The 25,557-nt window shown below is 47.7% G+C and overlaps 1 protein-coding gene across 1 annotated transcript in view; it reads left to right on the top strand.

The window, feature by feature from the left end:
• The first annotated feature begins 13,990 nt into the window (after nucleotides 1-13,990).
• The window catches only part of LOC135192836 (E3 ubiquitin-protein ligase KCMF1-like), a 269,542-nt gene continuing 257,975 nt past the window's right edge, over nucleotides 13,991-25,557 (top strand). Inside the window, exon 1 of the mRNA XM_064176212.1 lies at nucleotides 13,991-14,222. Coding sequence (XP_064032282.1) covers nucleotides 14,207-14,222 — 16 coding nt within the window. The 5' untranslated portion in view covers nucleotides 13,991-14,206. The remainder of the gene's footprint in view (nucleotides 14,223-25,557) is intronic.

The raw sequence follows: 25,557 nt of genomic DNA, 5'->3' as shown, positions 1-25,557 counted from the left end.
AGCATTATTGATTTGCACCTGTGTTATTCACACCTGTGTCAAACACAGCCTATGTGAGATCAAGCCTGGGTTGCTCAAAAGAAAAAAAAGGGGGGAATTGCGGGAGAATTCTTCCACTAGCAGGACATGAGCTGGTAAGCAAGAGAACCCGTGCTGGGAGGTGTCCTTGAGCCCGCTTCTGGTTCAGGAAGCTAAGCTGTAAACAGCGAACAACCCACACACAGCTGCAGGGGGCTGAGCCGGCCAGCCCCCTGGGGTGGACACCGCAGATTGTTTTGACACAGGGCAACCTATCTGTACCTTACACATAACTCTGAACCATTCTGTACTGTTCACTTGTGCCAGTTGCAAACTGATTGTGCACGCCTTCCTGAATACTATATAAAGTATTGCACTGCCCTAATAAAGTGTACTGCGTTGCTAGCAGCTGAGTCAACTCGTCAGTACCCCGATCTCACCTCCACCAGCTTCCTGCAGACCGCAGGTCTCTTCCCATACGTCTCATGGGGAAGTTTGTAGGACCTGTCCCCCTGGGGGAGTCCTTTACTGTCTGGACCTGTCTGCGCATGGTCCTGTTTTTTTCTGTGGGAGAAGCACCAGATTGTCTCTCCCCAGACTTTGTCTTTGGGAGAACCAAACCCAAACTGGAGCCCGTGGACATTTAAGTCAGTTAACAGTTCAGCCCAAGTCATTACATGTTCTTGTGCATCTTCCTCTGCATTTTCTGCGATCACCCTTTGAATTGTCTCTATATTTTTCATTGCTCGAATTTGCAGGCTCACTGGCAATCCCTGCATAATAGGGTGTAACCGCTCTGGATCTATAGGAGCATTTAAAGGGCAATTGTATTTTCCCTTATCATATATCGCCTGCACACAGGCAAGTCTGCGGAGAGCTGTGATCAGGTCAGAGGAGCTGGTAACTCTTAGTTCTGTGGGCTCCCCCCTATAAGCTGGACAAAAGCTGCTTCCCCAGTAAGCTATCCGGGCGGTGAGGCTGTGCGTCCCCTCGAGTTCATGCGTCAGGAACACATCATCCCCCCAGTCTCTGTCTGCTTCCTCGGAGTCTAAAAGGACTTTGTCCCTGCCAGCTCGAGAGACTCTATAGACATATTCTGCCACTGAGTCACCTGGCTCTATCGCGTATTTGATCTGCAAGTCACTGAGCTGCATGTCTCAGTAATCACAGGGTCAGAATTCTCAGCTAATTTCTCCAAGATTTTCTCTGGATTTTTACAATTTTGCTGAGCCCAAATTAAATCAAGTCCTGTGATTAGGCATCCTTTCTCATGAAGAAATTCTACTATTGAACTACTCTGCTTTCGCTGTGCCATTAATGTTGTGGAGGCAGGGAATTATTGTGGTCGAGTCAGGAATTTTATAGAAAAATAGAGTTATTTTATTTTCACAAAAACCCACCCGCAAAACTATATATAGAAATTAATTTAGTTTTAATTAGCAGATTTAGTTAGGTTGAGAAGATCTACAAGGATACCATAGGTAATTTGACTATTTTTGAAGGCCGAGCTATTAAATAATAGCATTCCCCACTAATAATCATGGTGGCTGAGCCAAAGTTACTCACAGGTGAGTCAGGCTGGCTGAAAAGAAGGGTGGTCCAGCTGCTTGTCCCCTCGCTCTCTTTCAGAGGCCCTCTGAGGGTCGTTAAGGCCTACTGAGCCTGATAAAGGGTGCTTAAGGTGGGAAGCCATCCTTCGGAGCAGAGTGCCGGGGGCTCCTTCTGCAGAATCTATCCAGGCGGGGGAGAACTCTAAGGCGGGAAGTCCCCCAATATTTATACTCTTCCTAGACAAAGAGCAGAGTTACCACTTCCTAGGTGCGAAGACCACAGCCAATCCCCAGCCTGATTCCAGTGCTGCAAGGGCCCCTTGCTCCCCCCCTTCACGCCTGCAGGGCAGGGGGGGGGAAAACAGGTCTTTTCACGCCTTTTCTCCCCCATTGAAACCACAGAGGGAGAGGAATTTAGGGGTACACAGGACTCCAGGACAGAGAACAATGTCCCTGGGAATCTAGAGATACAAATGTTAGCAGGCCTGACATATGGAATCGTAGTAGGATAAAGAGGGCAAAACAATGGACATTACAAACCAGAATTGTTGGAGGATCTTGCTGGCAGAGGAAATTAAGATCAGAGAGGGGAATGGAGGTGGGAAGTTTGATGTGCACCAGGATGTGGACTTGGAATGAGACCCAAGGTAATTGGACATGGTGAGATGGTTCATCCTTCAAACCAGAGACCTTAAGGAAAAGAATGGACCCTACTCAGGGGACATGCTGACAAGTGGCCAGCACCTGAGGGGTTGTATTGAATATGTGGAAAATTTGCTTATTCAGAGTTACCCTCCAACTGGACTGGAACATGTGCTTTAGGTAGTATATGCTCTAGCTTTTTCCACCTACCCTTGAGAGGAGGTGAAAAGCTGGGTATCTCTGTCTATTCCGAACTAGAGAGATGAAAAAGAGACCTCCAAATTGGGAATTGGAAGGATGATGAGTGGCCCCCAGAGAGGATAATCCAATACTACGGCCTTACCAGTTGGGCCAAGGATGGGTCCTGGGGTTACCATATTCCTATCTATATACTGACTCACATAATTCGGCTTCAAGTGGTTCTTGAAATAATTACCAACAAGACAAGTGGTGCCCTCTTGGCTAAACAAAACAGCAAGATCAGAATCAACATATATCAGAATTGATTCACCCTGGATTATCTCTTAGCCCAAGAGGGAGGGGTGTGTGTAAAATTTAACCTATCAAATTGCTGTTTGCACACTGATGATGGAAAAGCAATAGAGCAAATAGTTACCAATATGAAAAAAGTGGCCCATGTCCCAGTCCAAACTTGGAGAGGGTTGATAGAGAATTTTGAGAAACAGTGGACAGAAAATTGGTGGAACCTTGGAGGCTTAAGAAATGTATTAATAGGCATTGGTGGAATTCTTCTACTACTGTTTATAATTCCCTGCTTATTACCCATGCTAACAGGAATAATCAGAAAAACAGTGGAAAAAATGGAAATTTGAGATTGTTAAAGAACCAGAATCAATCTATTTAAGGTGGAAAAAGATGACAAGGCCAGGATTATTTTGGAAAAAATTGAGAGAAAGACCCAAGTATGAAATGGTATCTATGTCTCAAGTTAAATATCGTAAGGAAAAGAAAAGGAGGGACTGTAATATATGAGATTTTGGCTTTTGCACAAGAGGACTTTTATATGACCTAATCTGTAAAATAACAGGGTACAGTGTGTGTGTCGGGAGGAACCAGGAGTGCCATTTTGGCTGCCGAGCCGAGAGAGTGAAAAGCTCCGCGGGGGTTGCTGCTGGGTTCGGTTTTGCTGCTCCGTTCTGCTGCTCTCCATGGTTCTGAGACACGATAAGGTAAGCAGAGGGGACGGCTGGACTGTGGTCTCGCGATACAGCGTGAGACTGTGACGGGGCTGGTGACGTCAGCTGCGGCTGGGAGATTTTTTTTTTTTTTTTTTTTTTTTCTTTCTGACTGTCAGTATCTCTGTGCACTATGCCTGTCACTCGTGCTACAAAGGGCAGGAGGAGCGTGTGCACACAGACTGATGTGACCTGGGAAAGCACAGGAGTCCAGGCCACTGGATGCAGGGAGTGCTACAGCCTCTCGCTTGCTGCTGAAGGGGAGGGGGAGAACAATTGCACCAGGTGTGAGCAGGTGAACTTCCTTCTCACCTTGGTGGCGGAATTGAAAGATGAAGTGGCCGAGCTGAAGGACGAAGTGTCCAGGCTCAGGTCAATAAGGGAGAATGAAAGGGAGCTGGATCTGTGGGTGCAGGCTCTACAGATCCCCCCTGCTAAGGAATCTGCCCCTGGAAACAGTGAGGGATGGGTGCAGATCCCTGTCAGGGGAAGTAAGGGAAATCCTCCCCGGCCCTCTCCTTCTCCTCCTCTGCCCTTGCGCAATAAGTATGAGGCGCTGCATGCAGAGGGTACAGAGGGTGAGAGCAATGAGGATCATCCCACTGAGACATTGCCTAGGGTGGAGCAGTCACCACCAACTGTGGTGACTAGCTCCACAAAAAACAAGAAAAAGAGAAGAGTTGTAGTTGTCGGGGACTCCATCTTGAGGGGGACAGAGGGACCCATTTGTTGTCCCGACCCGTCTCACAGGGAGGTCTGCTCCCTTCCTGGTGCCCGGGTTAGGGACATCACCAGGAGAATCCCTAACCTAATCCATTCCTCTGATTATTACCCCTTGTTGGTAATACAGGCTGGCAGCGACGAAATTGAAAAGAAGGGGACCAGGGCAATTAAAAAGGAATTTAAAGCCCTGGGGAAATTGATAGATGGGGCGGGAGCGCAGGTGGTGTTCTGCTCAGTTCCCTCTGTGGCAAGGGAGTTCACAGAGAGGAACAGCAGAACCTACGATATCAACAAATGGCTGAAGGGATGGTGCCAGCGGCGGCGTTTTGGGTTCTTTGACCATGGGGGAACTTTTACTGCACCGGACCTGCTGGCTTGTGATGGGGTGCAGTTATCTAGGAAGGGCAGGAGAGTCCTGGCAATGGAGTTGGCAGGGCTCATTAGGCGGGCTTTAAACTAGGTCTGAAGGGGGTGGGTGAGGAAATTACTCTCTCTGAGAAGGAGAGAGATGGAAGGAAACTAAGGACAATTAAATCGAGAGCCCAGCTGAAGTGTATCTACACCAATGCACGCAGCTTGGGTAACAAACAGGAGGAATTGGAAGTCCTGGTCCACCAGGGGGACTACGATGTAGTTGCCATTTCAGAAACTTGGTGGGACGACAGGCATGACTGGGCTGTTATACTGGAGGGATATAACCTTTTCAGGAGAGATAGGCAAGGGAGAAGAGGAGGAGGGGTGGCCCTGTATATTAGAGAGTCACTCCATGCCATTGAGCTAGAAGTGAGGGATGAAGGGGTAGAGACCTTGTGGATTAAAATCAGAGGTAGGACTAATAAATCTGACATCCTGGTTGGAGTCTGTTACAGACCACCCAACCAGGATGAGGAAACAGATGAGATATTTTACAAACAGTTGGAGGCTGTCTCTAGATCTTCAGATCTTGTCCTTGTGGGTGACTTTAACCTGCCAGATATCTTCTGGGAACTTAATTCAGCAGAGAGGAGGCAGTCCAGGAGATTTCTGGAGTGCATGGAGGACAGCTTCATGACCCAACTGTTAAACGAGCCTACTAGGGGTCAAGCTCAGCTTGACCTGCTGCTCTCCAACAGAGAAGGGCTGGTAGGAGATGTGATAGTGGGAGGCTGCCTGGGGTGTAGCGATCACGAGTTAGTGGAGTTTTCAATATACAGGGAGGTAGGGAGGCACTTCAACAAAACCTACACCTTGGACTTTAGGAGGGCAAACTTCAATTTGCTCAAGGAACTTATTTCCAATGTCCCCTGGGCAGCAGTTCTTGAGAACAAAGGGGTCCAGGATGGTTGGACCTACTTTAAACAGGAGCTCTTGAAGGCACAGGAACTGGCAGTTCCCACGTGCCGAAAGATGAGCCGCAGGGGGAGGCGACCAGCCTGGATGAGCAAAGAGCTCCTGAAGGAAGTGGGGGAGAAAAAGAGGGTGTATCGCCTCTGGAAGGAGGGGAAGGCTTCTCCTGATGTGTTTAAGGAGGTAGCCAGACTATGTAGGAGAAAAATTAGAGAGGCTAAGGCTCAGCTAGAACTTAGGCTGGCCACTTCCGTGAAAGTTAACAAAAAACACTTTTATAAATTTATCAATGCTAAAAGGAAGGGCAAGAAGACCCTCCACTCCTTACTGGACCAGGAGGGGAACACTATAACTGATGATGAAGCAAAGGCAGAAGTCCTGAATGCCTTCTTCGCCTCAGTTTTCAACAGTAAGGAGAGAGGAGGAGGAGGCAAATGGCCTCTTAAACTGGGGGATGGGGTCGGGGAGCAGTGTGTTCCCCTGGAAATTCATGAGGAATTAGTTCAGGACCTGCTGAGCCATCTGGACACCCACAAGTCCATGGGACCAGATGGGATCCATCCCAGGGTGCTGAGAGAGCTGGCAGCTGAGCTGGCCAAGCCACTCTCCATCATTTTCCAGCAGTCCTGGCTCACCGGAGAGGTCCCAGGAGACTGGAAAATGGCCAACGTGGTCCCCATCCACAAAAAGGGTCGGATGGAGGAACCTGGGAACTACAGACCTGTCAGCCTGACCTCAGTGCCAGGGAAACTGATGGAGCAGGTTCTCTTGGGGCCAATAAACTGCGCACCTGAGGGATGGCAAAGATCTCAGGTCCAGCCAGCATGGGTTTAGGAAGGGCAGATCCTGCCTTTCTAACCTGATCTCCTTCTATGATCAGGTGACCCGCTTGGTGGATGTGGGGAGGCCTGTGGATGTAGTCTATCTGGACTTCAGCAAGGCCTTTGACACTGTCCCCCACAGCAAACTGCTGGCTAAGCTGTCAGCCCGCGGCTTGGATGGTAACACTCTGTGCTGGGTTAGGAACTGGCTGGAGGGCCGGACCCAGAGAGTGGTGGTGAATGGTGCCACATCCAGCTGGCGGCCAGTCACTAGTGGTGTCCCTCAGGGATCTGTGCTGGGCCCCATCCTCTTTAACATCTTCATAGATGATCTGGATGAGGGCATCGAGTCAGTCATCAGCAAGTTTGCAGATGACACTAAGCTGGGGGCAGATGTGACTGAGCTGGAGGGCAGAAGGGCTCTGCAGCAGGACCTTGACCGCCTGGACAGATGGGCAGAGTCCAATGGGATGGGGTTCAATAGCTCAAAGTGCAGGGTGCTGCACTTTGGCCACAACAACCCCATGCAGAGATACAGGCTGGGGTCGGAGTGGCTGGAGAGCAGCCAGACAGAGAGGGATCTGGGGGTACTGATTGATACCCGCCTGAACATGAGCCAGCAGTGTGCCCAGGTGGCCAAGAGAGCCAGTGGCATCCTGGCCTGCATCAGGAATGGTGTGGTCAGCAGGAGCAGGGAGGTCATTCTGCCCCTGTACTCTGCACTGGTCAGACCACACCTCGAGTACTGCATTCAGTTCTGGGCCCCCCAGTTTAGGAAGGACACTGAGATGCTTGAGCGTGTCCAGAGAAGGGCGACGAGGCTGGTGAGAGGCCTCGAGCACAAGCCCTACGAGGAGAGGCTTAGGGAGCTGGGGTTGTTTAGCCTGGAGAAGAGGAGGCTCAGGGGTGACCTTATTGCTGTCTACAACTACCTGAAGGGTGGTTGTGGCCAGGAGGAGGTTGCTCTCTTCTCTCAGGTGGCCAGCTCCAGAACAAGAGGACACAGCCTCAGGCTGCGCCAGGGGAAATTTCGGCTCGAGGTGAGGAGAAAGTTCTTCACTGAGAGAGTCATTGGGCACTGGAATGGGCTGCCTGGGGAGGTGGTGGAGTCGTCGTCCCTGGGGCAGTTCAAGGCAAGATTGGATGTGGCACTTGGTGCCATGGTCTAGCCTTGGGCACTGTGGTAAAGGGTTGGACTTGATGATCTGTGAGGTCTCTTCCAACCTTGGTGATACTGTGATACTGTGATACTGTGATACTGTGATACTGTCTTTCACTAAGATAACTGGGTGCCACAAGTGCATGCCAGGAGGAACCAGGAGGCCCTTGATTGATGTTTCAAGAAAATACAATGGGGTCAAGATCCCATTGTGAAGAAACCCAGGTGTTAACTTGATCAAACAAACCAAAAAAGGGTGGGGTGGGTAATACTGGGAGAATGTAAGAGAACACTTATGAATATGTATAAAGCTAATACAATGTTATCTAATCTTTATCCTATATAAGTATTGCTATCTGCTGTTAGCAATGTGCCTTTAGCAACTTTGCTATGCACCAAGCACTGTTTGCCTTTGTTTTATAATAAACTTTTTATACTTAAATTTTAGAGTGAGTTCATTTCTCACAGTTTGAAACTCACTTTCTTCATTCTGAAACACACATCCCTATCCTTTGGAGCCCAATACTAGTAAGAGGTAGAATGAAAAAAAAATGGACAGAAAATTATGGGAATATCCCACTAAGAGCCGAGAGAGTGAAAAGCTCCGTGGGGATTGCTGCTGGGTTCGGTTTTGCTGCTCCGTTCTGCTGCTCTCCGTGGTTCTGAGACACGATAAGGTAAGCAGAGGGGACGGCTGGGCTGTGGTCTCGCGAGACAGAGTGAGACTGTGACGGGGCTGGTGACGTCAGCCGCGGGAGATTTAAAATCCCGCCGCGTGCCGCGCCGGCCGCCATTTTGGCTGCTGAGCCGAGAGAGTGAAAAGCTAGCCTGCCTGTGGCTGGGAGATTTTTTTTTTTTTTTTCTCTCCTCCTGTTCCTGAGTGTCGGTATCACTGTGCACTACGCATGTCACTCGTGCTACAAACGGCAGGAGGAGCATGTGCACACAGACTGACGTGACCTGGGAAAGCACAGGAGTCCAGGCCACTGGATGCAGGGAGTGCTACAGCCTCTCACTTGCTGCTGAAGGGGAAGGGGAGAACAATTGCACCAGGTGTGAGCAGGTGAACTTCCTTCTCACCTTGGTGGCGGAATTGAAAGACGAAGTGGCCGAGCTGAAGGACGAAGTGTCCAGGCTCAGGTCAATAAGGGAGAATGAAAGGGAGCTGGATCTGTGGGTGCAGGCTCTGCAGATCCCCCCTGCTAAGGAATCTGCCCCTGGAAACAGTGAGGGATGGGTACAGATCCCTGTCAGGGGTAGTAAGGGAAATCCACCCCGACCCTCTCCTCCTCTTCCTCTGCCCTTGCACAACAAGTATGAGGCCCTGCATACAGAGGGTACAGAGGGTGAGAACAATGAGGAGCATCCAACTGTGTCATTGCCTAGGGTGGAGCAGTCGCCACCAACTGTGGTGACTAGCTCCACAAAAAACAAGAAAAAGAGAAGGGTTATAGTTGTTGGAGATTCTGTCTTGAGGGGGACAGAGGGACCCATTTGTCGTCCCGACCCGTCTCACAGGCAGGTCTGCTCCCTTCCTGGTGCCCGGGTTAGGGACATCACCAGGAGAATCCCTAACCTAATACACCCCTCTGATTATTACCCCTTGTTGGTGATACAGGCTGGCAGGGATGAAATTGAAAAGAGGGGGACCAGGGCAATTAAAAAGGAATTTAAGGCCCTGGGGAAATTGATAGATGGGGTGGGTGCACAGGTGGTGTTCTGCTCAGTTCCCTCTGTGGCAGGGGAGTTCACAGAGAGGAACAGCAGAACCTACGATATCCATAAATGGCTCAAGGGATGGTGCCAGCGGTGGCATTTTGGGTTTTTTGACCACGGGGGAACTTTTACTGCGCCGGACCTACTTGATCGTGATGGGGTGCAATTGTCTAGGAGGGGCAGGAGAGTCCGGGCAATGGAGTTGGCAGGGCTCATTGGGCGGGCTTTAAACTAGGTCTGAAGGGGGTGGGTGAGGCAGTTACTCTCTCTGAGAAGGAGAGAGTGGAAAGGAAACTAAGGACAACTGGGGAATCGAGAGCCCAGCTGAAGTGCATCTACACCAATGCACGCAGCTTGGGTAACAAGCAGGAGGAATTGGAAGTCCTGGTCCACCAGGGTGACTATGATATAGTTGCCATTTCAGAAACTTGGTGGGATGACAGGCATGACTGGACTGCTATACTGGGGGGATATAATCTCTACAGGAGAGATAAGCAAGGGAGAAGAGGAGGAGGGGTGGCTCTGTATATTAGGGAGTCACTCCATGCCACTGAGCTTGAGGTGAGGGATGAAGGGGTTGAGAGCCTGTGGGTTAAAATCAGAGGGAGGACTAATAAATCTGACATCCTGGTTGGAGTCTGTTATAGACCACCCAACCAGGATGAGGAAACAGATGAGATATTTTACAAACAGCTGTAGGCTGTCTCAAGATCAGATCTTGTCCTGGTGGGCGACTTTAACCTGCCAGATATCTGCTGGGAACTTAATTCAGCAGAGAGGAGGCAGTCCAGGAGATTTCTGGAGTGCATGGAGGACAGCTTCATGTCCCAGCTGTTAAGTGAGCCTACTAGGGGTCAAGCTCAGCTTGACCTGCTGCTGTCCAACAGAGAAGGGCTGGTAGGAGATGTGGCAGTGGGAGGCTGCCTGGGGTGTAGTGATCACGAGTTAGTGGAATTTTCAATATACAGGGAGGTAGGGAGGCACTACAACAAAACCTACACCTTGGACTTTCGGAGGGCAAACATCAATTTGCTTAGGAAACTTATTTCCGAAGTCCCCTGGGCAGCAGTCCTCGAGAACAAAAGGGTCCAGGATAGTTGGACCTACTTTAAACAGGAGCTCTTGAAGGTACAGGAGCTGGCAGTTCCCATGTGCCAAAAGATGAGCCGGCGGGGAAGGCGACCAGCCTGGATGAGTAAACAGCTCCTGAAGGAATTGGGGGAAAAAAAGAGGGTGTATCACCTCTGGAAGTAGGGGAAGGCTTCTCCTGACGTGTTTAAGGAGGTAGCCAGATTATGCAGGAGAAAAATTAGAGAGGCTAAGGCCCAGCTAGAACTTAGGCTGGCCACTTCCTTGAAGGATAACAAAAAACACTTTTATAAATTTATCAACGCTAAAAGGAAGGGCAAGAAGACCCTCCACTCCTTACTGGACCAGGAGGGGAATACTATAACTGATGATGTAGAAAAGGCTGAGGTCCTGAATGCCTTCTTCGCCTCAGTTTTCAACAGTAAGGAAGGAGGAGGAGAAGAATGGCCTCTTGAACTGGGGGATGGGGTCAGGGAGCGGTGTGTTCCCCTGGAAATTCATGAAGAATTAGTTCAGGACCTGCTGAGCCATCTGGATACCCACAAGTCCATGGGACCAGATGGGATCCATCCCAGGGTGCTGAGAGAGCTGGCAGCTGAGCTGGCCAAGCCGCTCTCCATCATTTTCCAGCAGTCCTGGCTCACCGGAGAGGTCCCAGGAGACTGGAAAATGGCCAACGTGGTCCCCATCCACAAGAAGGGTCGGATGGAGGAACCAGGGAACTATAGACCCGTCAGCCTGACCTCAGTGCCAGGGAAACTGATGGAGCAGGTTGTCTTGGGGGTGATAAGAGCGCACCTAAGGGATGGCAAAGGGCTCAGGTCCAGCCAGCATGGGTTTAGGAAGGGCAGATCCTGCCTTTCTAACCTGATCTCCTTCTATGATCAGGCGACCCGCTTGGTGGATGTGGGGAGGCCTGTGGATGTGGTCTATCTGGACTTCAGCAAGGCCTTTGACACTGTCCCCCACAGCAAACTGCTGGCTAAGCTATCAGCCCATGGCTTGGATGGCAACACTTTGTGCTGGATTAGGAACTGGCTGGAGGGCCGGACCCAGAGAGTGGTGGTGAATGGTGCCACATCCAGCTGGCGGCCAGTCACTAGTGGTGTCCCTCAGGGATCTGTGCTGGGCCCCATCCTCTTTAACATCTTCATAGATGATCTGGATGAGGGCATCGAGTCAGTCATCAGCAAGTTTGCAGATGACACCAAGCTGGGGGCAGATGTGACTGAGTTGGAAGGCAGAAGGGCTCTGCAGTGGGACCTTGACCGCCTGGACAGATGGGCAGAGTCCAATGGGATGGCGTTCAATAGCTCCAAGTGCAGGGTGCTGCACTTTGGCCACAACAACCCCATGGAGAGATACAGGCTAGGGTCGGAGTGGCTGGAGAGCAGCCAGACAGAGAGGGATCTGGGGGTACTGATTGATACCCGCCTGAACATGAGCCAGCAGTGTGCCCATGTGGCCAAGAGAGCCAGTGGCATCCTGGCCTGCATCAGGAATGGTGTGGTCAGCAGGAGCAGGGAGGTCATTCTGCCCCTGTACTCTGCACTGGTCAGACCACACCTCGAGTACTGCATTCAGTTCTGGGCCCCCCAGTTTAGGAAGGACACTGAGATGCTTGAGCGTGTCCAGAGAAGGGCGACGAGGCTGGTGAGAGGCCTTGAGCACAAGCCCTATGAGGAGAGGCTGAGGGAGCTGGGATTGTTTAGCCTGGAGAAGAGGAGGCTCAGGGGTGACCTTATTGCTGTCTACAACTACCTGAGGGGTGGTTGTGGCCAGGAGGAGGTTGCTCTCTTCTCTCAGGTGGCCAGCACCAGAACAAGAGGACACAGCCTTAGGCTGTGCCAGGGGAGGTTTAGGCTTGAGGTGAGGAGGAAGTTCTTCACTGAGAGAGTCATTGGACACTGGAATGGGCTGCCCGGGGAGGTGGTGGAGTCGCCGTCCCTGGGGCACTTTAAGGCAAGATTGGACGTGGCACTTGGTGCCATGGTCTAGCCTTGAGCTCTGTGGTAAAGGGTTGGACTTGATGATCTGTGAGGTCTCTTCTAACCCTGATGATACTATGATACTATGAAATTCACTTATGACAAATCCGCATGTTACTGTGGTGTGCTAGTTTGAAGCTAGCTAGAATGTTTTGGTGAGAAGAACTAGATCATAGGCTGTGAAAGGAAAACAATGGCCATGTCTACTTCACTCACAGTCTTGCTGAAGAAAAAAATGAAAACATTATATAACACTCTCGCCATTTTTCACTCACTCTGGCTGGGCACTGACTGAGCTACATCTCTCTAACACACCCTCCACTCACCTTTGCTTCTTAACCTCTTGGCCGAACCTCTATTCTTCCTTAGGACTGGGGTAAGGTTGAGAGGGGCAGGGGGAAGGTGCAGGGGTGGTTGAGAGCCCCTCCTGGAGACTCAGGTTTCTGGGAGGGGAGTTGTATTACCTTTTACCTTGTATATTTCTGTATATAACTGTATATACTGTAAATATCTGCTTGTATATTGTGCTAGCTGTAAATAAATAGCTTCATTTATATTCCCAGAGCCGACTGAGTCTAGTCTGGGTGATTTCTATAGTGTGTGGGGGGGGTGGGGAACACCTAAACCATCACATGTGGCCAAAATGTCACCCTCTTTTCACCTCTCAGCACTTTGCAGCCTAAGCAGAAACATCAAGAATTATCAAGACACCTGTACAATATGGTACCTGTTGCAAGCAGGGTGGCCTGCCCTTTTGGCTGATTAAACAGTTACTTGAGCACTCCCAGCATTGCAGGAGTCAAACAGCAGGAATCAGACAGGAAGCATCAAGGCATGTGACAGATTCATCACCACTTGCTATATCACCCCGAATTACAGAGGGGGAGTTGCAATTCACATTTGAAAGGGGAGAGAATGGGGAGTACCATGAAACACCTCGCTGAACTTGTCCCCTTCCTGAAGGCTGCTGTTGGGTTTCTTTCATTCCTCCTTCTCTGGTATCTTTACTTGGGGACGAGGGAGATCTTTGTGCATCCGGCAACAGCAGTGTCTTCTACAACAGGGGGAAGCAGGGAGATTCTTTTCCCTGCTTCATGCGGCATACGGGCAGTTGTCAGAAACCGAAATAAGGAAGGAGGCTGTCTCTCTAGTGAATGTCTGGAGAGAGCAGTCTTTTCCAGTTTGGAGGAAGAGAGCACCATCCAACTGCGCTCAACCCCGTGTCTTTCCTTGCCTTGAGCGGTGCCGACCCTCCTTTCACTTGTGTACTTCCTCCTCCCTGCGTGCAGCGACTACTGGACAAAGCAGGAATGAAAAAAAGGTTAAAAAAAAGAAGGTATTAAAAACCCCAAACAACAGATGGAGAAAAAAAACTCGGGGAGACCTTGAACTTCGGTTGAGAAAGAGCTGAGGAGTGCAAGGAATCAGTGTTCTTACAGTAACAATAAAAGACGGAACAGAGACGGGAACTCAGGAAGAGGGGTGGTTAAAGCGACGGAAGAGGAAGTGTAAGCTTCGCAGCGCCTGAGAAGTCGTTGCTAGTGGATCCGCCCTCGCCAAGAGGAGGGAGGAGAAGAGGGGGGGGGGAGGGAGAGAGACAGAGAGACCGAGACACGGAGGTGGGGGGGGGGGGGGGGGGGGCGGAGGAGGAGGATAAGAAGACGAAGAAGAAGAAGAAGAAGAAGAAGGAGGAGGAGGAGAAGGAGAAGGAGAGAGAGAGAGAGAGAGAGACAGACAGACAGACAGACAGACAGAGAGACACAGGTAGGTAGGCAGGCAGGCCGGCCGGCTAGCTAGCTGGCTGGGGCCGTTGGAACGGATATCTCTTTACATCACTCCCCTATTTCTCCCCCTTTTTTGTTGTTTATTTTTCGTTGTGGGTCAGTGCGTAAGGTACGAGGGGAACCTAGATTAAAGCAACGCTCGAGCACCCACCGGAAGCCTAGGGACAGGCCTGGGCTGCAGACTCAAAATTAGGATGTCCAGACATGAAGGTGAGGAGACGCAAGGCCGCGGGGGGGGGTGGGGGGGGTGGGGGGGAGGGGGGGAGGGGGGGAGGGGGGGTGAGGGGAGGAGAGAAGAGAAGAGCTGAGATGTTCTTTGAGCCCTGTACAGCTTCGCGTGCTGCCGTGTGAGGTGGGTCAACATGGCGGCGCCGTCACTAAGAGCGGGGCCTGTGGAGTTGGCAGAAAGTGGTTGTGGTGGGAGGAGGAAGGTGGTGGCCAAGTCTCGCTTTGCAGTGTCGCGGGAGGGGAGGTGGTGGCCATGTCCGTTATGGGTAGGTCCCAAGTTCCTTCTCTGTCGCCACTTAAGCACGCACTCCAGGTCTGTGTTCGCTGAGTTTGAAGGGCCTGCTGCAGCCTGAAGTAGGCCTGGTGTCTGTCACCTCTCACTAGCCTACGATTCGGGCCTTCCTTCGCCGCGGATCAGGAGTGTGTCCGACATCGACGCAGGAGAGCTGTTTATTTTTCCTCCTTTTACTTCATTGCTTGGGCCTGGATCTGTTTTGGGAGAAAGGACAAAGGTGTAAGTGGGATAGATAGTGTGAGTCAGGATGGCTTGCTGCTGTGTCCTGGAAGTTGTGAATAGTGTAACGAGAAGGGAGAAAGACTGCAGGAGGGGAAGGAGAGGCAAGCTTGACCTGATACCCTCTATTTGAGGGGAAGTACTCTCATATTTCTTAGGGTGGGGATAAGGAGAAGGGACTGTGGGGCATGAGGCACAGAGGGAGAGGAGTGCTTGAGGGGAGGTGATGCAAGGGTGGCATTCAGGGAAAGTGGCTTGGGGTGTGGTCTGTTTTGGTATAATGAAAGAGGAATGTGTGGAGTGGTTGTGCAGCAGTTGTGCTATCAGGATCGGGAAGAAGTTTATGCAGTCTTCATAGCCTTGTTCAAGTGTAGTTTGTTTCTTGGTAGCTTTGATGGGTTGAGAAGTAATATATTTTTTTTAGTTTTGTATTAGGGGATCTTATTAGCATCTATAAATATCTGAAAGAGTGGGTGTCAAGATGAAGACAATGGCCTCTTTGGTGATGAGCAGTGGTAGGACAAGGAACAGTGGGTACAAGCTAGAACACAGGAGGTTGCACCTCAACACAAGGAGAAACTTCTTTACAGTGTGGGTGATATAGCACTGGAGCAGGCTGCCTGAAGAAGTTGTGGAGTCGTCTCCTCTGGAGACTTTCGAAACCTGCCTAGGTGTGTTCCTGTGTGGCCTGCCCTGGGTTATTCTGCTTTGGCAAGGGGGTTGGACTAGATACTCTCTAGAGGTCCCTTCCAACCCCTAACATTCTGTGATTCTAGAAGAGGAAACGTGCCAATACAGTAGCAACTTTTTTAGAGAGGTTGTCATACAATTATTTTGTGTCTGTCCTTGTTCTTCTGTTGTGGTTTATTTGTTTGTTTTTGCTTTGGGGAAATGAAGGAGACAATTGAAGATTAAGAAAGAATGGAGAGGAAAAATTAAATAAGGGTATTTATGTAGAGTAGTAATTTGTAATCATAAGGAAACTTGTTTGTTTTTCTACCTCTTATGGGTAGTCACACTAGTATAAAATATTATGTAGTTCCGTGTTATATCTTGAAATGATATTTTTTGCTCTCCTAGGAACTAAATTTAGCACCTCTCTTCATATGTAAATTTGATTCTCCTAGAGCTGTGAGAATAATCTTTTAAAAAGCAATAGAGATTATTTAAGATTAATGTTTTGGAAGCAATATGCTAGAAAACTTAAATGTTTGTAAGTAATAATACTGACTTGTGGATGGAGGGTTGGTAGCTTGATGCTCAACTAGAGTAAGTATGATAGCTATTCAGTGTATAGCTGCAGCATTTTGTTACTAAATGTGCTTGCCTATCTAAAACTAGTTTTGCCTCAATCTACTAATGTTATTTTTCTAGTAAAGGCATCAAATCCTCTTGGTTATTCTCTGGTTAAGATGTGGATTTGTGTTTGTTTCTTGTGGTGGTGAGGATGACTTTTTGAGGGGAGGGGGGTTGAGTTGTGTTTTTGGTGGGTGTTTCTTGTTTGTTTGTTTTCAAAGAGGGTGTGTAGGGTTGTTGGATTATCTGCATCCTGTGCAGATAATGAGGCAAATGCTAACTATAGTGAGTAAAATAAGGGATAATAAAAAGGGTTTTTTTGGTGACTGTTGGAGAAAGTATGCTGTAAACTGATGCTGTGATAGACATACACAGTATCCAGAGTAGTAGAATGTGGACTCATTAGATTGTACTGTTTAAAGCTGCAAAAGGCATATGAGGTGTTGTTCAGTGTTCCTGTGTTTTAATAAAGGAGAAGAATTATCAAAACATTTTTGTACCAATGTGTTTCTGATTGAGAGAGGTTACGTTTTGAGGTTTTTCTAGTGGGTTAGATTTTGTAGCGTGGGGAATAACGTTTTTCTCAGTCTTTCTATTTGTCATCAGAAATCAAAGTATGGAAGTAACATTAAGTGTGGCTTTGTTAAAAGTTGGAAGTAGGTATATGTATTGCTGAATGGTGGGATTTCAAGTGAAAAAAATCTCGTTCAGGATTTTCTAAGAACTTCTACCTTTGCTAAACATCAAGAGGTTTTATCTCTGCTTAAGCACAAATCCTAACCTTCACACAATGCATTTAGCTTTTCAATCCTGTCTGTGACACCAATCTATGTATTGCAAATCGTTTAAGTTAGCACAAGGGGCACAGACACCAAGTGAAAGAGGTAAATCTATACTTGCACATTAAAGAAAGCAAGCAAAATAGTACAACCAGGATCAATAATGATTATATAACAAAGGTAAAATATATCAATGTAATGCACCTATTCGTTACTACATAGGGTTAGCAATAGTGAATAAGGAAGATGCATCACCAATTGCCCCAATACTTTACCATTATCCAGATCCACAATTGCTGAGGGAGCCCTGGTTGCAGTGAGGGTTTGGAAAACCTTTCCCGGCAATTGGGAAGTCCTACACAGTACATCCATTTGTAGGTGAGGCTTCCGAAGTTGCTGCAAGAGGGTCCAGCTTTTTATATTGTTGAATAAACAAATTTGTGTGATTCTAAATGCAGAAACCTCTGATTTCACCCTCCTCTTGGATTTTCCCAGAGCCTGGCTAGGACCCAGGGAGGAACCAAGGGAGTGTTTTTATCTATTTGGATTTGATCACACACCTCCACACAAAGTCTGACTGCATGGCCTTGATGGTCTCTTTCTAAGTAAGGAAAGTTGAATACATCCTCATGACATTTCATCCTCACTGAGCTACATCTTTCATTAATAAGCACCTGTATCTTGTGAACTGATAATAGATGCTAACGTTAATACATATTTCCCTAATGAGTTGATACTAATAATATCTAATGTTTGGTTGGGATGTCCATCTAGAGATCTACTTTGGTTTGGGGCCTATTGCTCAAGCCACAGCACTTCAATATATCCATGTTTTTTGAAGTTGCATATTTAAAAAAAAAATCTAAGAAGCTGTTGGTGATAATGTTACATTGTTGACACAAATACCTTTTTATATGAAGAAGGGAAAAACAGCGAAGGTGCAAAGATATAAAGCAGCAACATCTGTACTTTTTTATAGGAACCTATTTTTTCTTGGTTTAATGTTTTTCTTTTAGCCCCCATTTAACATGTTTTAAGTGTTAATTTTGTATTGGTTATAAGGTTAGAATCAGTTGCCTTGCTGTAGAGTCTGTAGTTGACTGAAAGTTCTTGATCTGTAAGTTGATGGAAGTAGTTTTTGCAAGGATAAGGTGTAAAAGAAAAGTGAGTTTCAAGCGTGTTAATAAATTGTGTCTCTATTGTGTGTTTTTTGTCAAAATGGCTTGGTTTTGCCAGAATCAGTTTTGTGATGGGGAAGGATGTATTTGAGAAGATAAATGCTGGAGCTGGACTGTTTAGTCTTGAAGAGAAGACTGAGAGGGGATCATATCAATGTCTATAAATATCTGAGGAGTGGATGTCAAGATGGAGGTGGTAGTCTAGTTTTGGTGGTGCCCAGTGATAGGACAAGGAATGATGGGTACAAGCTAGAACACAGGAGGGTTTCACTTCAACAGCAAAGAGAAACTTCTTTACAGTGAGGATGATGAAGCGCTAGAACAGGCTGCCCAAAGAGGTTGTGGAGCCTACTTCTCTGGAGACTTTCAAAACCCGCCTGAATGCATTCCTGTGAGGCATGCCCTAGGTGATCCTGCTTTGGCAGGGGAGTTGGACTTGATGATTTCTGGAGGTCACTTCCAGCTCCTAATATTCTGTGATTCCCTTGTCACTCCATTGTAGAAAGCCACTAGATTGGTGAGGCAGGATTTGCTCTTGAAGCCATGTTGGCTGTCTTGAATCACCTTCTTGTTCTCTGTGATCTTCCCAGGCACTGAGGTAAGGCTGACAGGTCAGTAGTTCCCAGTGTCCTCCTTTCTACTCTTTTAAGAAATGGGTGTAATGTTTCATTTCTTCCAGTCACCGGGGACTTCACCTGACTGCCAGTTGTTGTCAGATATCATGGAGTGTGGCTTGGCAACTATATCAACCAGTTCACTTGGGACCCTGGGATATTTTTTTTCAGGTCCCATAGACTTGTGTGTGTCAGCAGACCTCAAGGTGGTAGAAATTCCCCAGAAGGATGAGAGCCTGTGATCACAATGCCTCTAGTAGCTGGAGTAAGAAAGCTTTTTCAGTCAACTCCCTTTGATCAGGTGGCCTGTAGTAGACACCAACCACAAGGTTCCCCTTGTTGCTTTGGTCTCTAATTCCTTTCAACTTCCTTGTGCCTATTTGTTAGGGTCATCTCTTCCTGCTGTAGCCATTTTTAATATAGAGGGCAATTCCTTCTTGCCTCCTTTCTCTTCTGTCCCTTCTGAACAGCTTGTAGTCATCAATAGCCATGCTACAGTCGTAGGATTCATTCCCAACAAATTTCAGTATTGGCCACCACATTGTAGCTTTCCAGCAGTGTGGTAGCTTTTAACTCCCCCTGTTTGTTGCTCATGGTGTGTGCATTCATGTAGAGGCACTTTAGATGGTCTGTCGGCCATGTCACTTTAGAAACCCCCCCTTAATTGCTTTCCAGTGATGTTTCCCTATTGGCTCCTACTACCTCAAGGAGCCCCTGGCCCATCTCTGTAAGATTTTGTGCTGCAGTGTGCCTCAGGACAACTGGTTGAAGTCCCTTACTAGCACTGTGTCCATCGAACCCTGGTGTGTCATTCCACATCTTGTCAGAGACAAGCCTGATACGGTTTTCCCCCTCCTTCACATCTAGTTCAAAGACTTCACTATGAGGAGGATCTACCCAGTATATGTGACCCTCTCTTCCCCTCAGAAGGGAATCACAACTATAACCCTTTTTTTCTTCCTCATGGTTGTGGTCATAATCTGGGCTATTACAACTGCAAAGACACTTCTAGTGTGGATTGCATCATCCATGTCCTCATTTGACTGGTCTTTCTCAACTAGAGTGTCATACCTATTGTTCAGAGGTACCAGGGAGATGGTGAGGTGGGCAAGGATGGAGTTCTCCTGCCTCGACCATGAGCTTGCCTCCACTCTTAATTTAAATTTTGGCCTGACAGGGGCAGGATACAGGTGCCCCTTGATTCAGGATACTTTCCGACAAGTGTTTAAAAGACAGCAGAGCCTGGTTCCACCAGTCTGTCTCTTGTTCAGGCTCCCTGATGATCCCTATCCTTTCCACCTCCTTTTCCAGTTCTGCCACTTGGCTGAGCAGATCATTCGTCTGGTCACACTGCATACAGGTTGTCTCTGCTGCCCTCTGACACTGCCAAAAGATTCAGGCACTTCCTGTACTTGGAGAAGGTGGTGCTTGAATATTAATCAGCTCTCTTTACCCCCCTCACCTTCTAGAGTACTAACAAATGGGATTTCTCCAAGTAGGTCTCTGAAGTCCAGGATTGCAGTTCTATTTACTACCCAGCTAGTTCCTTGCAAGATCCTGAACACCACCATCTCATGGTCACTGTAGCCAAAGCTGTCTCCAACCATCACATCCATGACTAGGCCTGCTTTGTTAGCACAAAGACCAGCAGCACACCTTTCCTCATAGGGTCCTCCAGTACTGGTGTCAAAAGGTTATTATCAGTGCACTGCAGGAACCTCCTGGACTGTTTGTGCCTCACTGTGTGACCTTTCCAGCAAATGACACCAAGCTAGGAGCAGGTGTTGATCTGTTGGAAGGTAGGAGAGCCCTGCAGAGGGACCTGGACAGGCTGGATGGGTGGGCAGAGGCCAATGGGATGAGATTTAAGAAGGCCAAGTGCAGGGCTCTGCACTTTGGCCACAACAACCCCAAGCAGCTCTACAGGCTGGGGACAGAGTGGCTGGAGAGCAGCCAGGAAGAAAGGGACCTGGGGGTACTGGTAGATAGTAGGCTGAAGCTGAGCCAGCAGTGTGCCCAGGTGGCCAAGAGAGCCAATGGCATCCTGGCCTGTGTCAGGAACAGTGTGGCCAGTAGGACAAGGGAGGTTATTCTTCCCCTGTACTCAGCACTGGTCAGGCCATACCTTGAGTACTGTGTCCAGTTCTGGGCCCCTCAATTCAAGAGAGATGTTGAACTGCTGGAACGTGTGCAGAGAAGGGTGACAAAGCTGGTGAAAGGCCTGGAACACAAACCCTATGAGGAGAGACTGAGGGAGCTGGGGTTGTTTAGCCTGGAGAAGAGGAGGCTCAGGGGTGACCTCATTGCTGTCTGCAACTACCTGAAGGGAGGTTATGGCCAGGTGGGGGTTGGCCTCTTCTCCCAAGCAAGGAGCAATAGAACAAGGGGACACAGTCTCAAGTTGTGCCAGGGGAAGTATAGGCTGGATGTTAGGAGGAAGTTCTTCACAGAGAGAGTGATTTGCCATTGAATGGGGTACCCAGGGAGGTGGTGGAGTCGCTGTCCCTGGAGGTGTTCAAGAAAAGACTGGATGAGGCACTTAGTGCCATGGTCTAGTTGACTGGCTAGGGCTGGGGGATAGGTTGGACTGGATGATCTTGGAGGTCTCTTCCAACCTGGTTGATTCTATGAAATATGAGGGTGGCCGAAGTCCCTCATGATCATCAGGGCATGTAATCATGAGGCTACTTTAAGCTGTCTGTAGAAAGGCTCATTGATTTCCTCTTCCTGATTGGGTGGCTTATAGTAAACGCTTGCTATGATGTCACCCGTATTGGCCTGTCCTTTAATTGTTACCCACATGCTTTCAACTTGTTCTCCTTCCCACCCTAAGCAGATCTAAATATATTCTAGTTGCTCTCTCACATTCTGCCATCCATAGTGGTTTGGCCCTGGATGGGGACCACATGCCTACTAAATCCACTCTATGACTCCTCTTCTTAGATGGATAGGGGAGAGGGGAAAATATAACAAAAGACCTGTAGTAAGATAGAAGCAATTTTAATCATGTGAAGCAAAAGCAAAGGCCGCATGCAGAAGGAAAAGCAAACATCAGCAGATGGTGGTTTTGGTCACTTCCAGGAAGCAGGGCTCTAAACACACGTAGCGGTTGCTCTGGAGGATGGATGCCATGGATGAATATCCCCCTGCTTCCTTCTTTCACTTAGTTTATATATTTGAGCTGGCATCATATGGCATGGAATACCTCTTTGGTCAGTTTGTGTCAGATGGCCTAGCTGTCCCCTCTCCCAAGATCTCACCTATGCCTGAGCATACTCTTGGGGCAGGGTTATGTTGGAAAAGTACAAGTATTGCTTGGTTCAGCAATAGCCAGAACGCTGATATGTTATCAAAATCCAGCTACAGCATTGAAAAACACTAGAAAGATGCTTTGGGGAGAATTAACTCCAGCTCAGCTAAATCATATACACCACCTCATCTTGCTGCCCTGTCTTTCTTAAAAAGTATATAGCTGTCCATGACAGTGTTATGGCCATTCCTGCCATCCCATTGTGTCTCTGTAACTGCAATGAAATCATGGCTTTGTGATCACATTCACTCTTCTAGTTCTTCCTGTTTTTTCCTCATGCTGTGTGTGTGTGTTGGTGTACAGGCATTTCAGAGGGGTAGTTGAGTAAGAAAGTTTCCCTGGAGGAGTGCAAGAATGTCCACCATAGTTGTACCCACCCTTGAGGTAGTTTGCCTTCTGGCTCTTCTCTTGGATAGCAGATAAGGAACATTTGTTCCTGCTTTGGTTTGATGGGATGGCATGAGCCATCTTGAACCTCACCCTCCAAGTCCTTCAGTTTAAAGCCTGTCTCACCAAGTTGGCCAGTCTGCTTCCAAAGATTCCCTTACCTCTTTGAGACAGGTATATTTCATCCCTCTCTAACAGTTTATAGTATTCAATGAATGTCCCATTGTCATAAACCCCAAAACCCTCATAACACCAACAACCATGTAGCCAGGAATTGCCATGCATTATTTGCCTATTTCCAGCTGCCTCCTTTCCTCTAACTGGTGAAATGGAGGAAAAGATAACTTGGGCACCAATGTTTTTCACTTGCGCCCCCAGTGCTTTACAGTCTTTCTTGATTCTGCTCAGGTTCTGGTTCACAGTGTCATTCATGCTCACATGGAAGAGTAACAGTGGATAGTAGTCAAGGCTCTTGATGAATTGTGTACCCTCTTGATTATGTCTCAGATCTTAACTCCTGGTAGGCAACATACTTCTTGTCAGGTTAGCATATGAGTGCTTCAGTGCCCTCTAAAAGAGAGTGGCCCATTACTACCAAATGATTTTTCTTTTTACAGTATTCCCTATGTGATGCTTGTGAAGTTTTGTCACATGGAGCTTGTTCATGGGTGATTAATGATGTTAAAGCATGACATCTGTTTTTGAAGGTGATGTTGGAGGGTGGAGGATGAAGTGGAATCCTGCTTTGTTGGGTCACCAAGGTCAACTCTCTTAACCTTTCCTCATAAGAGAGATATTCCAGCCTTCTAACCATTTTTGTGTCCCTCTTTTGGACCTGCTTTAACAGGTCCATGTCTGTCTTTTCCTGGGGGCGCAAGAGCTGGATGCAGTACTCCAGGTGAGGTCTTATTAGAGCACAGTAGAGGGGGAGAATCTCTTCCCTTGACCTACTGGCCACACTTCTTTTCATATTGACCAGGATGTGATTTACCTTCTGGGCTTGTCCTGGTTTTGACTGGGATAGAGTTAATTTTCTTTCTAGTAGCAAGTACAGTGCTGTGTTCTGGATTTAGTGCGAGAGTAATGTTAAGGCACTGATGTTTTAGTTGTTGCTAATTATGGCTTATCCTAAGTCATGGAAAAATGAAAAACCCTTGCTCTGCCAGCAAGCTGGTGCACAAGAACCTGTGAGGGAGTATGGTCAGGACAGCTGACCCTACTATATAACATCAGTATATAAACTGGAGGGAGTTGGCCAAGGGGAGTGCATTGCTGCTTGGGTGCCGGTGAAGCGCTATGGGTAAAATGACTCTTTGTTCACCAATATGGTTAGATGATCATAATCCACTTTATTTCCCTGATATAGTGACTTATACATTCTAGCAAGAGGCATGCTCCACCAAGATTGGTTACAATCTGAGGGTACAGGGTTACTTGTAAGGCATCAATAGGTCAGCATACCATAACATTCTAAGGGTCAGCCCTCCAGACCACCTACTCCAGCCCCCTTGGCTATCTAACTCTGCCCACTGCAGCTGTGTGTGGGGTGCTCACTTGTTTACAGTTTGATTTCCTGGGCTAGCAGTGTCCCAAGGCCGTTTCTCAGCACAGTTGCTCATGTTTATCATTTCTGTGTCCTCTGCTAACAAGAATTCTCCAACACTTGGGGACTTCCTGGGCATCAGTAAGTGGGTGATGAATAATTATATTGTGCATTACTTTTGTTTGTTTGTTTTTTCCCCTCTGTTTTTTTTGTTATATTCACTTTTTGTAGAACCATGAAACTAGTTAGTTTGGAAAAGCACTCTAAGATCATCTAGTTCAACTGTTAACACCACTATGGCCATTAAACCAAGTTCCAAAGTGCTATGTCTACATGTTTTTTGTACACCTCCCTGGACAGCCTATTTCAATGCCTGTTCACTCTTTCCATAAAGAAACTTTTCCTAATATCCAATCTAAATCTCCCCTGGTGCAATGTCAGGCCATTTCTTCTCATGCTATCACTTGATGCTAGGGAGAAGACACTGACCCCCACCCCATTACAACCTCCTTTCAGGTAGTTGTAGAGAGCAATGAGGTCTCCCTTCAGCATCCTCTGCTCCAGACTAAACAGTCTCAGTTCCCCCAGCTGCTCCTCATAAGATTTGTTCTCCAGGCCCTTCACCAGCTTCGTTGCCCTTCTCTGGACATGTTCCAGCAGTTCAAGGTCCTTTTTGTCATGAGGGACCCAAAGCTGAACACAGTGTTCAAGGTGCAGCCTCACCAGTACAGGGGCATGATCATTTTGCCATTCCTGCTGGCTATGTTATTTTTTATACAGATCAGGATGCTGTAGCATGCCTTGGCCACCTGAGCACACTCTTGGCTCATGTTCAGCCAGCTGTCAACCAGCACCTTTAGATCCTTTTTTGATAGGCAGCTTTCCAGCCACTATCCCACAAGCCTGTAGTGTTTCGTGGGGTGATTGTGACCTGAGTCCAAGACCCAGGACTTGGCCTTGTGTCATGGTTTGAGGGGTTCCAGGTTATCCCACCTTGTTAAACATTATACAATTTACCTTGGCCTATTGATCCAGCCTGTCCATATCCCTATGCAAACTCTTCCTACTTCTGAGCAGATCAACACTCCCACCTAATTTGTTGTCATCTGCAAACTTATTGAGAGTGCACTCAATTCCCCAAACCAGATCATTGATAAAGATAGTAAACAAGACTGGCCCCAAAACTGAGCCCCGGGGAAACCCCACTTGTGACCAGCTCTTATGAATTATTAAATTATTTAATCAAGTGAAGATACTATTTAAAATATTTATTAATCCAAAAAACCCTCTGCAACTTATTTACAGGTATGGGTATTTGGTTGGGCAAAACATTTCCACAAAATGTGTATACAAACAGTTTAAACCATTTCAGTAAAATCAGAAATTTAGAAACAGCCATTTAGTTTAGGAAAGAGATACTTGACGAGTGCCAGCTTGCCAACAAGGGGAACTCTTTGTCTGCTTAAAAGAAGTGGCTGGCAAGAATCTTGCAGAGAGACTTTACAGAAAATATTAATTTACTCTCAAGCTGAGTTTCTAGAGCCTTTCCAGGGCTGAATATTATAATAAAAAAATACGGGGTGGTTGCACAAGTTAAACAAGTCGATGTGGTGGGTTATGAACTCCCTCCCCCCAATAAAAATTTACCAGACAAGCTCAGATGGATTAGAAGTAAGATAAAGCTATATTTTACAGC

This window comes from Pogoniulus pusillus, chromosome W (assembly GCF_015220805.1).
Source record: "Pogoniulus pusillus isolate bPogPus1 chromosome W, bPogPus1.pri, whole genome shotgun sequence".
In the NCBI taxonomy this organism is placed as follows: domain Eukaryota; kingdom Metazoa; phylum Chordata; class Aves; order Piciformes; family Lybiidae; genus Pogoniulus; species Pogoniulus pusillus.
Note: the sequence above shows the minus strand (reverse complement) of the source record. Positions and strands in the feature narration are given on the sequence as shown.